Source organism: Myxine glutinosa, chromosome 3 (genome assembly GCF_964187855.1).
Source record: "Myxine glutinosa chromosome 3, kmMyxGlut1.1, whole genome shotgun sequence".
In the NCBI taxonomy this organism is placed as follows: Eukaryota; Metazoa; Chordata; class Myxini; order Myxiniformes; family Myxinidae; genus Myxine; species Myxine glutinosa.
Window position 1 is genome coordinate 183,328,030 of NC_136263.1, and position 16,174 is coordinate 183,344,203.

General features: G+C 40.8%; 1 protein-coding gene across 1 annotated transcript in view; it reads right to left on the reverse strand.

Annotated features, from left to right (window-relative positions):
- LOC137422995 (meteorin-like protein) overlaps window positions 1-13,945 on the reverse strand; it is a 46,338-nt gene extending 32,393 nt beyond the window's left edge. Inside the window, 3 exon segments of the mRNA XM_078773640.1 lie at window positions 12,949-13,384; window positions 13,386-13,401; window positions 13,782-13,945. Coding sequence (XP_078629766.1) covers window positions 12,949-13,384; window positions 13,386-13,401; window positions 13,782-13,945 — 616 coding nt within the window.
- Window positions 13,946-16,174: the final 2,229 nt, after the last annotated feature.

Genomic DNA, 16,174 nt, shown 5'->3' on the forward strand with positions numbered 1-16,174 from the left:
AGTGGAAAAAGGCTCGTTCTTCATTAGTTATAATTAATGCTCTTTGATTCGCATCGTAACTCAACTGCAACACTACTTTGGACCGATTTTGGCCAGATTGCATGGCGGCCCCGTTATCATTGCATGTTATCACATTTTCAAACAAACACACTGAAACAATTACTGAGAAATTTGTTGTAAAGCCATTAAAGCGGTTTATTTGCCGGAGAAATTGTCCTTACTTACTACTTTAACATAAAAGTTAAATCAAACTCCAAATATGTACTTACAGAAAGTCAAACAACCCTTAGAATCGTCCATTGTGATAACAAAGTGGAGTTCTCAAACTTCCATTTTGTTTCTCCAGTATTGTATTGACCATCATTCCAGTAAGAAATGTGCAAACTTAGCTTTAAAAATATGTATTGAAATATCCCACTAAAGCATTCCTTGGTGTTTAATCATTGCCACAGTATCTGCAGACTATCTTGATATGAAGTAAGAATCTACAAATGACATACCTATCAAGAGGAGAGACAGGTAGAAAAAAGAATATTGAGAAATAAAAGGGAAGTGAGGAAGACGTGGTAAATTGTCACGGACTTTCCATGAGTCTCACAGTTTTGGGGTCTTTCAAAGACTCATGAGGATGTGTGCAGACAGGTTTTGGGGTCTTTCGAAGACTCATGAGGATGTGTGCAGACAGGTTTTGGGGTCTTTCGAAGACTCATGAGGATGTGTGCAGACAGGTTTTGGGGTCTTTTGAAGACTCATGAGGATGTGTGCAGACAGGTTTTGGGGTCTTTCTAAGACTCATGAGGATGTGTGCAGACAGGTTTTGGGGTCTTTCTAAGACTCATGACGATGTGTGCAGACAGGTTTTGGGGTCTTTCGAAGACTCATGAGGATGTGTGCAGACAGGTTTTGGGGTCTTTCTAAGACTCATGAGGATGTGTGCAGACAGGTTTTGGGGTCTTTCTAAGACTCATGACGATGTGTGCAGACAGGTTTTGGGGTCTTTCGAAGACTCATGAGGATGTGTGCAGACAGGTTTTAGGGTCTTTCGAAGACTCATGAGGATGTGTGCAGACAGGTTTTTAGGGTCTTTCGAAGACTCATGAGGATGTGTGCAGACAGGTTTTTAGGGTCTTTCGAAGACTCATGAGGATGTGTGCAGACAGGTTTTGGGGTCTTTCGAAGACTCATGAGGATGTGTGCAGACAGGTTTTGGGGTCTTTCTAAGACTCATGAGGATGTGTGCAGACAGGTTTTGGGGTCTTTCTAAGACTCATGAGGATGTGTGCAGACAGGTTTTGGGGTCTTTCGAAGACTCATAAGGATGTGTGCAGACAGGTTTTGGGGTCTTTCTGAGACTCATGAGGATGTGCACTAATGTCACGGAAACAAATGAACTTTATATTTATGACTTGCAAAATCGAAGATTTTTCAAGCATATTGGTCGGTGTTGTGCGTTATTCTGTCTGTCTGTCTGTGTGTCTGTCTGTCAATCGCCTACAGGTCACAATTTTAAACCGATCTTTACGAATCTTCACTAGATGGTAGAGTTGGTCATACGAAGAAGCCTATTGATTTTGAGGTCGAAGGTCATCTTGAGGTCAAATTTCTACATTTCTACAATTTTTACAATATTTCTACAATTTCTACAATAAATACATCCGATTGACTTGAAAATTGAACAGCATTTGCACATTGAGTCACTAAATTGGGAAACCAACTATTTTTACGGTCAAAAGGTCAAAGGCCAACTTAAGGTCAAACTTTTAAAATCATCAATTTTCATCTGAAAAATTGTCACTTTTCATCCGATTAACTCGAAAACTAAACAGCAATTTTAAGTCTGCAGAAGTCAACCACGCTGCATATGGCTGGAGGAAGAAGAAGAAGAGGCAGGGCGTATATTTGCTGGATGGATGGCGTAAAGGTTGCAACCAAGTTGTCTGCCAGAATTTCGGAAAGCAGTGTAGGATAGGGATGGTTGAAGAAATCTGATCATGTCCATGAATGAAAGGAACTATATAACGAGATAATAGTAGTCGTAATCAAGTTATCCATAGTTTGTCTATTTTCTGCTTTTGCAATCTCACATTGGTATAGTGCAGTATAGTTGAAAGGTTCATAGCGCTTCTTCTGGCCAAATTTGTTTCGGCTTTTCATTAAACATCAAACGTAGCGTTCAACCAAAAACAGCCACTCGAATTTGGACCATTCCCAAAGCACGGAACCAAGAAATGTTCAACATCAAGGTGCAGGTGATAAATGAGCACCTGTCAAATTGCAAGCATACATGAAGTTGGCCAAAGCTGCAATGACCAAATCAAAATGTATGTTCCTCTATTCCTGAAAATGAAAGACAATATTACACTCTTCTATGTATGACAATGTTTGTGATTGGTGAATGATATTTCATTATATTCAGTGACCTGGGGATATCGATCAACTTACGGAACTCCAGAACCAATTATTTTCTGCAGTACCAGGGATAGTCGACTGCCTGGACACTGTGTGTGTGTGTGTGTGTGTGTGTGTGTGTGTGTGTGTGTGTGTGTGTGTGTGTGTGTGTGTGTGTGTGTGTGTGTGTGTGTGCCGGTAATTAGGAGTGCACACACTTGTGGTGGGGAGTTTTCTTAATACAAGTCCAAAACATTATAGAGAAATAACGAAAGCAATAACGAAAGCAATACCTCACGACAGTGTTCGTTTAGGAACCAACTTCACCCAACTAGAACTAAACTAGGTGAAGCCAAAAACATCCTCAGGAACAAGCATGGCAAACTCAGACATAACCCATGTTAAACTGATAAAATCAACTCATGGTTAAATTAGATTATAAACATGTGATGTTTGCACAAGATGACTTTGTCAAACTGTGTTCTAGGCCAGCCTAGGTGTGCTAGACAAGCCCATAGGACTTGCAGTGCATCTGCAATCGCGGGTGGTGAGGGCAAACATGCACTCCGGAACGGGTGCCACTGATCCGCATTTAAGGTACTAAATCAACTTGATGCTTAAATTTGACGTAAAATGTTGTGATAAAATTCGACAATTTTTTCAAATTGTGACTAAGGGGTGCTATATTAAAGTTGATCTGCATGCTACGATACACACAAACTGAAACAATGAACAAGTAGAACGACACTGAGTAGAGCGGTTACCTCCGTCAGGCTGAACAGGTTACGTTTTGTATCCCACTGATAGGCAGGATCTGGATTCAGACGTGAAACAAAATCTAATCAGCTTGTTCTTGTCACTTACCCAACTCATCCACAAAGTTTTGTTTGAATCATTCCACAACTTTTTGAAATATCATTCTGGATCGTTTTTGGCCCGATCAATCAATGGTGAAGAATCAATGCGAAAAATTAATTAATTCTGTGATCCAGACCCGGAGTCGGATCTTCATCAAAATCAAATCAATTCGTCATTGTCAGACAACAAACCTGTCCACCAAGTTTTGTCCGAATCCATAACGTTTTGAGATGTCCTGTTCACATACAAACAAACAGAGGTGAAAACATAACCCCGTCCACCTTCGGTGACGGAGGTAATTACAATGGCCTTCCCTTCCCCATTCGGGTAAGGCTAAATATATTGTTGGTTTTGGTTTTGAAATAATATTCATTTCACAGCTGATACTATATCACTCAATCTCAGTGATCTTTATCCTGCAAAGTTGATATATTTGAAGGTTATGGAGGCTAAATAACCAAAATTTGGAGGTCAAATATGGATCGACAAAATGCAGTTTGGATTTATGGCAGGAAGAGGAATGACAGACGCGCTTTTTATTGTAAGGCAGTTGCAGGAGAAGTACATGGAGAAGAAGAAGACGTTGTTTCTTGGGTTTGTTGATCTGGAGAAAGCATTCGATAGGGTTCCGCGTAAAGTAATGACATGGGCATTGAGGAAGGTAGGAGTGGAGGAATGGTTGATCAGAGTAGTTATGGCAATGTACGAAAGAGCGTGCACAGCTGTAAGGACGAAGGGCGGGAACAGTGTTGAGTTTGAGGTGAAGGTGGGAGTGCATCAGGGGTCGGTACTAAGTCCACTACTATTTGTAGCTGTGATGGAGGTGCTGGCTCGGAACGTAAAGGAGGGTTTACCGTGGGAGTTGTTGTATGCAGATGATCTGCTGTTGATTGTGGAAAGTATGGTTGGACTGAAGGAGAAGATGAACAAGTGGAAGGAATGTATGGAGGCAAAAGGTCTGAAGGTGAGTATTGGAAAAAGGAAGGTGATGGCAAGTGGTAAAGCATGTGGTGAGGTGGAAAGAACTGGGAAGTGGCCCTGTGCTGTGTGCAGGAAGGGTGTCGGAGTGAACTCCATTCAATGTACAATGTGCGCTGAGTGGGTTCATCAAAAATGTAGTGGTCTGAGAGGGTCATTAACCAGTGTGGCAGCTACATTCAAATGTAAGGTGTGCACAGAGGGAGCTACAGATGGAGGAAATGTTGAGTTGGATCTTGGAGACGGCGTGAAGCTGGAAGGTGTGAAAACATTTTGTTACCTAGGAGACATGCTGAATGGAGAAGGTGGATCAGACTCGGCAACGGTTGCTAGAGTGAGATGTGCATGGAAGAAGTTCCGGGAACTGAGTGGCATGCTGACGAGGAGGGGAGTGTCATTGAAGCTGAAGGGAAAGGTGTATGCTGCATGTGTGAGAAGTGTTATGATTTATGGGAGCGAGACATGGGTAATGAACGTAGAGCAGCAACGAAGGCTGGAAAGGGTGGAAATGCGAATGGTTCGGTGGATGTGCGGTGTATCGTTGAGAGAGAGGAAGACAAATGATGAATTGCGAAAGATGATGGGAATAGAGCCTGTGATGGATGCTGTGAAGAAAAACAGGTGGAGATGGATTGGTCATGTATTGAGGAAGGATGAAAGTGACTGGTTGAGAAGAGTGATGGAAATGAATATAGAAGGAAGTAGAGGACGGGGAAGACCGAGAAAGACTTGGCTAAAGATGGTGGAAGAAGAAATGCGGGCAAGGGGGTTAAGAAGGGGAGATGCAGAAAATAGGGTGAAATGGAGAAGATTGTCATGGGGACCGCAAGGCTAACCCCCACTCTAGCAGGGAAAATGGCCTTAAAATGCCTGTTGTTGTTCTATGGAGGCTGAATGTATGATTAAGTGGAGGAAAGGCCAAAAATGCACGATCTTGTAAACACAATGAGTACATGACACATTGTGTTACAAATGACCTTTAACCCCCCAAAAGGGGAAGAAGAATAGAAAGAGAAAAAAAATGAAATACAGAAAAAGAATTTTCAAACAAACAATGAATGGTAAGAAGTACCCTCCGTACTTCAATACTCAATGCTCATCTTCACTCAATTTTAATTCCCTATTTTCTCACCTGTGGAATTGTCCACCTGACCCTGGTGTCTCAAGCTCTCCCCTTCAGAATTCGAAGTTTGCTAACCACCGTCACCTCATGATCTCTCCCATTTACACTACTGAGCTTTACCACACCCATTGTTACCATGTTCCCATTGTGCCCCTGTCAATCCTCTCCTTGCGCTGTGTGCATCCATTTGTTGTTGTCCCAGTGTTCTCACTTTGCCCTATACTATCAGTTGAGTCATTTCCCCTGTAATTATGCTCTTCCATGAGACTCATTACCTGTATAAACTAGAAGGGCACTCGGTAGAGCACATACCTCCGCCAGGTGAACAGTTTGTTTTGTTATACCAATGATAGGTCGGACCTGGATTCGGACCTGAACCAAAATCGAATCGGCTTGTTCTTGTCACCTAACCAACTCATCCACCAAGTTTAGTCACAAGTTATCCATACCTTTTTTTAACATGTTATTTATCGCTTTTCGCCCAATCCCTCAATGGTGAAGAATCACTGAAAAATTAAATAATTCTCGTATCCGAATCCATATTCAGATCTTCACCCAAATCGAATCGATTCGAATCCGTCCACAACATTTTGAGATATCTTGTTCACAGACAGACAGACAAAAAAAGACAGACATTCAGACAGACAGGGGTGAAAACATAACCTCCATCCACCTTCGGTGGCAGAGGTAAAAAGGAAGTCATATCCAATCACTTCAGGTAATTAATTTAACAAACGACAAGTGAAGACTTGTAAAGAAATTATGGCCCATCTGAAAAGCACTCTTCGCATCACAAGTAATTAAACTTTATTGATGGAGGTCAGCGGTTCAAAACCAGGCCGATTCAGACCAAAGGTTTAGAAAGTACGTGCTGCTTCGTTGCTTGACTTTCAGCCTTTAAAAGGTTAAGGGCATGGGCAATCCCCATAGGTAGGCATCCATGGGGAGGAGGAGGTTCCTCCTTAGGAAATGCCCCACTGAGTGCAGTGAGAAAGGCGACTCCATTGTTGTGACGTCGTTGGTACCCAGGGTACCCTGGGAAGTGACAGCATTTCCCCCAAGCTCAGCGGTTGTGTTCGTCTCACCTAACCGTCGTGTGTCATGTCTCGCGTGTTCGTTTGTGTGTGTGTGTCAGCTCCACGAGAGCCTTACATCCTGTAAAATTCAAAAAAAAAAATCTTCAAAAAAATGTCTTTGTGATCTAAGACACGACACACAATTACATTTTGACCTGAGTCTGCTCTCATTTTTTCTGGGTTATCAACATTGGGAGGGTGTATTTGCTGATGTTCATTCCATATGTGAACCGCTATAATCATGGGCTCAATTCTCTAACATGCACACACTGCGGCCCTGCACTAATAACACTCAGATGCGGAGTGTGCAGTCTGCCCGAGCGTCTGCAGACAGTCACGAAACACGTAATTAATCTTAAGTCTGCCTGCTGCCTTATGACGGTCTTAAAGCAGAATTATCACGTTCACTGCTAATCAAGACAGGTGTTAGGGATTTCAGCCTCAAATATTTATGCAGTTAGAAAAGGTTAAAAAGGAATTTGTCCGTTTTAATTAATTATGTTTTAGTATTTATACCTAGGCCAGAGTGTCATAAACAAATCACATGTTCTGTTATCGTCGTTTTTTGTTATCGTAAGGTTAACATAAGCAAATGTAAAGTGCTGGGGATGGATAGGAATCTTACTGTAATTCACCAAATGTCCGTCTGTCTGTCCGTCCTTCTGTTCCCAGGTACCGCAAAAACAGCTCAACTGATCACAACGAAATTTTGGGTGGGTAATCCTGGGAACCCCTCGAGTAAAATAGGCTATATTGTTTTCCCAATTTTCCAATTTCCGATTTTTCCAATTTTCCAGTTTTTCCAAACACGATGGAATAATATTTACCGATATGAACAGTGATGTGGTTTTTATTGAAATTCTACAAATACTGTTTAGATTATAATGAAAATTATGAACCTGCCGCTAATGCGGAAGTGGACAGATTACGGCAATGAGTGGGTTTGATAATATCCCAATACAACCGTCATTCAATCGTAATGTTAAATCGTTAAACGTTAATCGTGTTAATCGTTAAATGTTAAAGTATCAATGGATGATTGGAATTGAGTGAATACAATTACAATTTTGAATTCGTAATTGTGTTCACCCAACCGTACGGAACTTCACATCAGGATTTAAATATTTGTTTATGTCACGAATGTTGTTAAAAGTTTATTATATTAATGTGTATTTGTGATTGGAGTTATGCTGTTTGGAATGAAAAAAAAGAAATATCGAGTTCAAGTGAATGACGAAATGCCGTGCCGGTTTTACGTTTTGAAGGTGAAATTCGCGGATCGCCATATGCAGATTCGCCATTGACTGGGAATGGAACACACGTACCTGTTTGTTTGCGAATGGGTACGGTTTTCATGGAAGTCCTTCACGAACTTGCTGTCCATGTCTGATGTGCGACTGAAGGTGCTACAGGAATGTGGAATTTATTGGTTTCATGCTTTAGCATTCGCCGTTTCTGCATTGTCTGTTTGCTTATGGCCTCCCACCCGTGCATAGCACGGGTACCTCACTAGTTTCATAAATTCGGAATGTTGTGATCATTTGTTTGTCATTTGATTTTCATTTTTGAAAATTATCACAGGGCAGCTCAGGCACAGGCAATGGCCCTGCTTTGTCACATCCTGACAAATCAATATTGCAGCACTCCCACCTCATGCAGGTATTAATTCTTATACTTGTCATAAACCCAGGTTTCCTAATGATGGATTTGCATCTGGGAGCTTGTTGAAAAGATGATTTTATTAACAGGTAAATCACAACACTTGATACAACGGCACAGTACTGCAGTACAAAGCAAAAGGTTACCGTCTTGTTTTTCTTCTTCTCTCTGTGTTCTCAGCATACCTTGCTGTACCACCTTTTATTAGATTCGACCATCTTTTATACTTTTACTCCACAAACTTTGCAGATGTTTATATAAATCGTTTAAAATAAAAAAAGCCTTAAATTTCTGATATTTTGCCTTTTCATTTGGGCCTCCCAATTGAAGCCCCGCCTGTCAGGCGAGTACCGTCGGGCGAGTACCGTTGCTAGTAATGAAAATGGAGATTACATGATGGAAGGAGCAATCCTGGAGCATGTCACACAGGAGAAGTGGTAATAGATATGGAGGTAAGCAGACAGGACAATGCCAGGTAGCTATAGGTGAAACAAACAGGGTTTTAAGTTGTATTCCTAGGGGGATAAATTATAAATCAAAAGAGGTAGTTGTTAACATTGTACAGGAATTTATTGAGGCCTGATACAGGATATTGTGTTCAGCTTTGCTCACCACAGCTGAGGAGGAACATAGTTGCCATAAAGAGGATTCAGCGTAGGGTGACTGGATCGATTCCAGGGCCGAGCTAGTCTCAGCTTTGAGGAGCGGCTGAAGGACGAGACAGGACTTGATACATTAGAAAGGAGGTGGTTACGAGAGGATATGATACAGATGTTTAAGACGATGAAGGATGTGAAGAAGATAAGTGCAGAAAAGGTTCTCAGCAGAATAGGCAGTGATAGGCCAAAGCCTGCAAGTAAAGAAGTTGAGAGTTAAGACATTAATAAGGCAAGGGGTCTTTCAATCAGAGTAGTTAATGCATGGAATGGGTGATGGCAGTAGAAAGAGGAGATAAGTTTAAACTGGAATAAGGTACCAAGAAACATCGGTAATAGAGAGGTACAGGGATGTTGGCAGGACTTGTAGGTAGCTCGCACATGGATGGGTAATGGTATCTGGTGTTGGTGTAGCGCAGGCATGATGGGCCTCCTCTTGCACCACACCAAAGTTCCTTGTTGTTATATTACTTGCACACCCAAACACACACACACACACAGAGTATATATTCCCCTAAGGGTAACACTAAAAGAAAGAGAGCATGACCAAACATACAGCGAATACAAATAACAGTATAATCAATCAACCCTTGTTGACTTTCATCTTAGCGGTTGTTTTACCAATTCCTGTGAAAACAAAAACAAGTCATGTGTTCTGTAAAGAAATCCAGACACAAACAGCGCATGCTTCAAGCTCTGGTTTTCTTCCACCTTCAGTATGTGACATGTCAGCTCGAGAGAACACAGCGCAGCATCAAGGCTTCTTTTAAAGGCATAAAACACGAAAAGTATCCCCATGCCAGAAATACTGCGTGACAGTATGGTGTCCTCTATCATAAAAGTGTTGAAAACTGTTGCGAAAAAAGCACAATGTCATGATTGACAAACTTTAAACCATGTGGCAACGATCAGGTTTTGGTTAAATTGAATGATGAGTGCAAGTTTAGTAACTGTATTGATGTAGTTATGACTACCACTACTACCACTACTTATGTAATATCCCCAATTATTCCCACCTTCTTGGCGAGTCAAGCATGGAATGTTTTATGCCCAAGCGTTTCACAAAATGGCTGGCCAGGCATGAATTTTGAACCAGTGCATTGTGCCGGCGATAATATCGCCTACTCCTCGTGGAAGGAACCCTGGGATCTTCAATTCCACCAACTAATGCTAGCAGTACATACACCTTAACTTCCATCTGACGGGGACGGTGCACTTTGTGATGCAACGTCCTGTCTGCGCAGGACCATGATCCGACGGTCGAGTCAGGTAGAGAATTAAATGATTTTGTAAAGCGGTGTATCAATGTTCTGTGCACTGTTTTATGCACGTGTACGGATGATTACCTCCACCACCGAAGGTGGATGGAGGTGGTTTTCACCCCTGTCTATCTGTCAGTCAGCAGGGTATCTCAAAAAGTTGTGAACATATTCGGTGACATTTAGTGGGTAGGTTGGGTTTGTGATAAGGACGAATTGATTAGATTTTGGTGAAGACCCGGATCCAGACATTAGAATTACCTCCGCCACCGAAGGTGGATGGAGGTTATGTTTTCACCCCTGTCTGTCTGGTTGTTTGTCTGTCTGTCTGTTTGTCTCTAAACAAGATATCTCAAAAAGTTGTGGACGGATTCGGACGAAATTTGGCATAGAGGTAGTGCATGTGACAAGGACGAAATGATTAGATTTTGGTGAAGATCCGGATTCGGATCCGGCTACTAGAATTTTTAAGGTGTTTTGTCACCATTGGGAGATATGGCCAAAAACTAGACATGGCAGGATATCTCAAAAAGTTAGACGGATTTAGACGAAACTTGGTGGACCGGTTGCGTATATGACAAGGAAGAATTTATTGGATTTTGGTGAAGATTCATCCTGATCAGAAATTTTTAAAAGTGATTCTTCACCATTGGGAGATAGAGCCAAAAATGATATATAGCAGGATATCTCAAAAAGTTGTGGATGAATTTGGACAAAACTTGGTGGACCGGTTGGGTGTCTGACAAGGGCGATTCGATTCGATTCTGGTGAAGATCTGAATGTGAATTCAGATACGAGAATTATTTAATTTTTAAAGAATTATTCACCATTGAGAGATCAGGAGAAAAGCGAAATACAACACGATATTTCAAAAAGTTATGGACGATTTATGACTAAACTTGGTGGATGAGTTGGTTAGGTGACAAGAACAAGCCGATTAGATTTTAGTTCAGGTCCGAATCCAGATCCGACATATCAGTGGATACAAAACATAAACTGTTCAGCCTTGCGGAGGTACGTGCTCCACCAAGTGTGCCATACTAGTTCCTTCTGGAATGAATTGCTTCATATGTATGATGTTTGTCATGTTTGTTGAAGATCGATGCAAGTTGTAAATGTGGAGTAAATTTTAAATATGACAAGTGCTAATATGTGAGAAGTTATACTTTACAGCTGATGGAAAAAAATCATGTATGTTCAAGTAAATTCGAGCGGCTTCCAGAGACGGCACGATCTTGTAATAATGAGCTGTTTCTAGGGGGCCCTGTTTTCTGGAAGTTTGTGGAGTAAAGGATTAAAGATGGTCGAATCTAATAAAAGGTGGTACAGCAAGGTATGCTGAGAACACAGAGAGAAGAAGAAAAACAAGGCGGTAACCTTTTGCTTTGTACTGCAGTACTGTGCCGTTGTATCAAGTGTTGTGGTTTACCTGTTAATAAAATCAACTTTTCAACAAGCTCCCAGATGCATATCCATCATTAGGAAACCTGGGTTTATGACAAGTAAAAGAATAAATACCTGCATGAGCTGGGAGTGCTGCAATATTGATTTGTCAGGATGTGACAAAGCAGGGCCATTGCCCTGCTTTGTCTCCTCCTGGGCCTGAGCTGCCTTGTGATAATTTGTCAAAAATGATAATCAAATGACAAACAAATGTTCACAACATTCCGAATTTATGAAACTAGTGAGGTAACCGTGCTACGCACGGGTGGGAGGCCATAAGCAAACAGACAATGCAGAAACGGCGAATGCTAAAGCATGAAACCAAATAATTCCACATTCCTGTAGCACCTTCAGTCGCACGTCAGACATGGACAGCAAGTTCGTGAAGGACTTCCATGAAAAACGTACCCGTTCGCAAACAAACAGGTACGTGTGTTCCATTCCCAGTCAATGGCGAATCTGCATATGGCAATCCGCGAATGTCACGTTTAGAACGTAAAACCGTCACTGCATTTCGTCATTCACTTGAACTCGATATTTCTTTTTTTTCATTCCAAACAGCATAACTCCAATCACAAATACACATTAATATAATAAACTTTTAACAACATTCGTGACATAAACAAATATTTAAATCCTGATGTGAAGTTCCATACGGTTGGGTGAACACAATTACGAATTCAAAATCGTAATTGTATTCACTCAAATCCAATCATCAATTGATACTTTAACAAAACGATTAACACGATTAACGTTTAACAATTTAACATTACGATTGAATGACGGTTGTATTGGGATATTATCAAACCTGCGCATTGCCTTAATCTGTCCACTTCCACATTCACGGCAGGTTTGTAATTCTCATAAAAATCTAAACAGTATTTGTAGAATTTCAATAAAAGCCACATCACTGTTCATATCGGTAAATATTATTCCATCGTGTTTGAAAAACTGGAAAATTGATAAATTGGAAAATTGGCAAAAAAAATTGGAAAAACAATATAGCCAAAAAAACAATTTTTTACTCCAAGGGGTCCCAGGAATATCCACCCAAAATATCGTTGCGATCGGTTCAGCAGTTTTTGGGGTACCTTCGAACAGACAGACGGACATTTGATGAATTATAGTAAGATGCCCTCTAGATTCTTTGTTAAGTTCTGAAAAATCCATCAGCTTTGTAAAATAATAAAATCTGTTTCAAAGATTCGGAGACAAACACAGGTCGTGGATTAACAGGAATCTACACAACCACATTGGCATATCTATCGAAAGGAGGTAGCGGTCTGTTGCCTATACACCACCCAAATAAAAGGATGGGTCAGAAGAACGTGTTGCACGCTTGAAACCATATCGCCCATAGGATTGGTACTCCGCTAGTCAATACCAAATGCATCATGTGATATTGATCTGAAGCAACTTCATGGATGAAGACGACTGTTTTTGAAAGCAAAAAACGTTCATGTGATGAGTTGCGCAACATTTCCATTACAATCTAATAGTAACCTTACCCCTGGTGCCAGAGACATTGAGAAGGTCTGCCGGAAGAGGTCGAGATCCCGGTGTCTGCAGCTCAAATCGAAAGCTGGCCACTCGCCGGCTGATGTCAGCATGTGGTGTGGCCTGGACAAAAACAGCCGGTAAGGGCAAACCGCTGAAGCAGTAGAGATTCTCGAGGCTGTGAGACGGCCCAAAAAGTGCACGGCGATGCCGTTTCTTTTGTAAGTCATGCTCATCCACGAGCAGTTGTAGTCGGTCCTTGTGCTCCAGGTAAATGTTGGCACCGGCGAACTCGGCGTTCGGCTTGATGCAGGCCGTTACGGGCCCGGAAGGAGGCACGGCAGGGCCTGGCCGCAGCAACAAGCGCAGTGCACCGGTGGGGTAAAGCCAGGTGAGCGCTCCTTGGGAGCAAGAAAGGTAAAGTTGCTCCACATCACGCGAACCAACCCTCGTGGCTCAGACCACTGTGAAGCGAAAGAAGGGAAATGGTTTAACAACATTCCTTCCACAATCATTTGCAAGAAGTTTGGTCATGCTTGAAGGAAGCATATTTTGAGTTAAACATCAATGGTGCAATAGTTAGTGGGAATATGGTGTGAATCCTATAATTTAAAAAGGGTGTAAAATAGTTTAATACTTCAAACACTTTAATTCCCTAAAGCTCCTGGAACTGTTGGGGGTGCTAAGGGGGACGGAAGGGGGGTGAGTGGGGGAGAAGAGGATTCATGTTGAAGATATCAGTGTCAATTGAGTAAGTCATGCATCATGTGATATCAGTGTCAAGATATCAGTGTCAATTGAGTATGGGCAAATGCAACTATCTTAACATGGATCGATCCGATACCTTCTCCAGGATGGATCGATGCCATTCCCTTCAGAACTGCTGAAGTAGAACTGTGGGTGAAGAAATACAATGGGTGGTTGGCCATTGCCTTTCTTGCAGGAGTAATTAGGGGCAAGAACTTGGAATTTGTTCAGGCAGACGGGACACCCCAGCTTAAAGTCCATCAAGGGATGGCTTCCTAGGCCCTGCTTGCGAAGTACCAATCTAACATTGCACAGCCGGGCGAGGAATCGGACTTCGACCGGACACCGTAAGGGCAAGTGCACTACCTCTGAGATGTCTCGTCAGTCTCAAATATTTAAGAACATAACTTTATTTTCATCTAACTTTGCAGACACCCACTGATGATGGGATGTGACTGAGGCGGAAGCACAATGCACTAGGAATCCCCAAGGGGGCGCAAAGGGCAATGCATTTGCAGTTTTATTTTGGTTGGTGTGTGGAGAGAGGTGCAAGTCGTACCCAAAACTTGCAAAACAAGTGCAAAGGACGACCTTATTTTCAAATTGCATAATCAGTTTAAAACGTTATTCTCCTGCCACCATCTCTATACAACGGAGGGAAAGAATATGTTGTATGTTTCATTTATTCCTCTGAGAGGATTTGACCTCGGAAGCTGAAACTTTCAAGGATTAATTAGGGCACCCTGAAGCTGTGCATGTGCAAGTTTCGTTTGATTTCATCAAGGTTTGAAAAAAATGCCCATCTTGGTGTTTTCTTCCTTTGTGGAAGAAATTATCCGAAATCCGAAATATCCGAAGAAATTAGTGTGGGTGCAATTGTAATTGTCCGAGCTATAAAAGCACGACGTATTATATATGCACATAAGCAGTACGCATGTTTTGGCTTCATGCATGCAACCCAGGTTATTTTTATTTTCGGGATCGAGGTAGCGGTCTGTTGCCTATACACCGCCCAAATAAAGGGATGGTTCAGAAGAACGTGTTGCATGCTCGGAACAACATCGCCAGTAGGGTGGGTACTCTGCTAGTCAATGCAATGCATCATTTGATGTTGAATAATGGATTACAAATCAATTGTTTATGAGATAGAAACTTCAAAGCTGTGGCGATAACGGATAACCCAAAAATATTTAATTATAACTGAAACTGTGGCCTTCTGTTTGATCTCTGAATTCACAAGCAAGAGAGTTTTCTTTCCAGCCTTTTGATGTTTCAGATAAACACTGATAAGTACTTTGGTGAAGTAAAGCACATGCTTAACTGCCATTTCAAATGAACCCATTTGTTTTATATAAAAACCCTCACAACATACTTATAACTGCAGTCATGCTTCGTATGTTTCTCCACGAGCCTCGATTTTTATTTTTAAACAACATTATACACATGATATCAAACATGAGATGTTTTATTGTATAAATTGAGGTGGGTGGAAGAGTTAAATGAAGGATTAAAAGACAGGACATAGGGGATTGGTCACAAAAATTTTTGGAATGGGGTACAATAGTCCAAGAAACACTGTATATACTGTATATATATATATACAGTATATATATATATATATAATATATATTTATTTATATATATATATATATATATATATATATAAATATAAATATATATATATAAATATATATATATAAATATATATCTATATATATATATATATATATATATATATATATATATATACATATATATATATATATATATATATATATATATATATATATATATATATATATATATATACATAGATAGATAGATAGATAGATATATATATATATATATATATATATATATATATATATATTTATATATATATATATATATATATATATATATATATATATATATATATATATACATACATACATACATACATACATACATACATACATATATATCTATATATATAAAACACAGTTTGTGTGTGTGTGTGTAATGTTACCGATAGACTCCTAAACGGAGAGGCTTACATGCTTGATATTTGACATAGACATGGCCATTGAGCGTGGGACGAACATGGCCGAACTCAAAATATTTGACGATCCATATTTTTTATTCATATTTACCTCAGCGCATTTCAGCGAAGTACCCGCTAATCTCAGCCGGTTCCAGAGCAGCTCGCTCATTCGCTCAGAGCGATCACGTGATGTTCCATTCCCGCCGCCAGACTGATTCGCTCAGAGCGATCACGTGATGTTCCATCCAGTCACACGTCACTTCACCTTTTATGCGATCGTGTTTTGTATCGATTTTGTGCGATATGAATTAAATGTCTTTGAAACAGCTGTGAAACGTCTTTCCACAACCCTTCCGTAACCGATTGGAGCAGTTTCTTGCCGCACAAAACGAGATCTGCGAAGCGAGTTGGTCGAGTTGTGCTGACCAAGATGGCGACACGGCGGCTTCACTTTTCACGGAGTATGA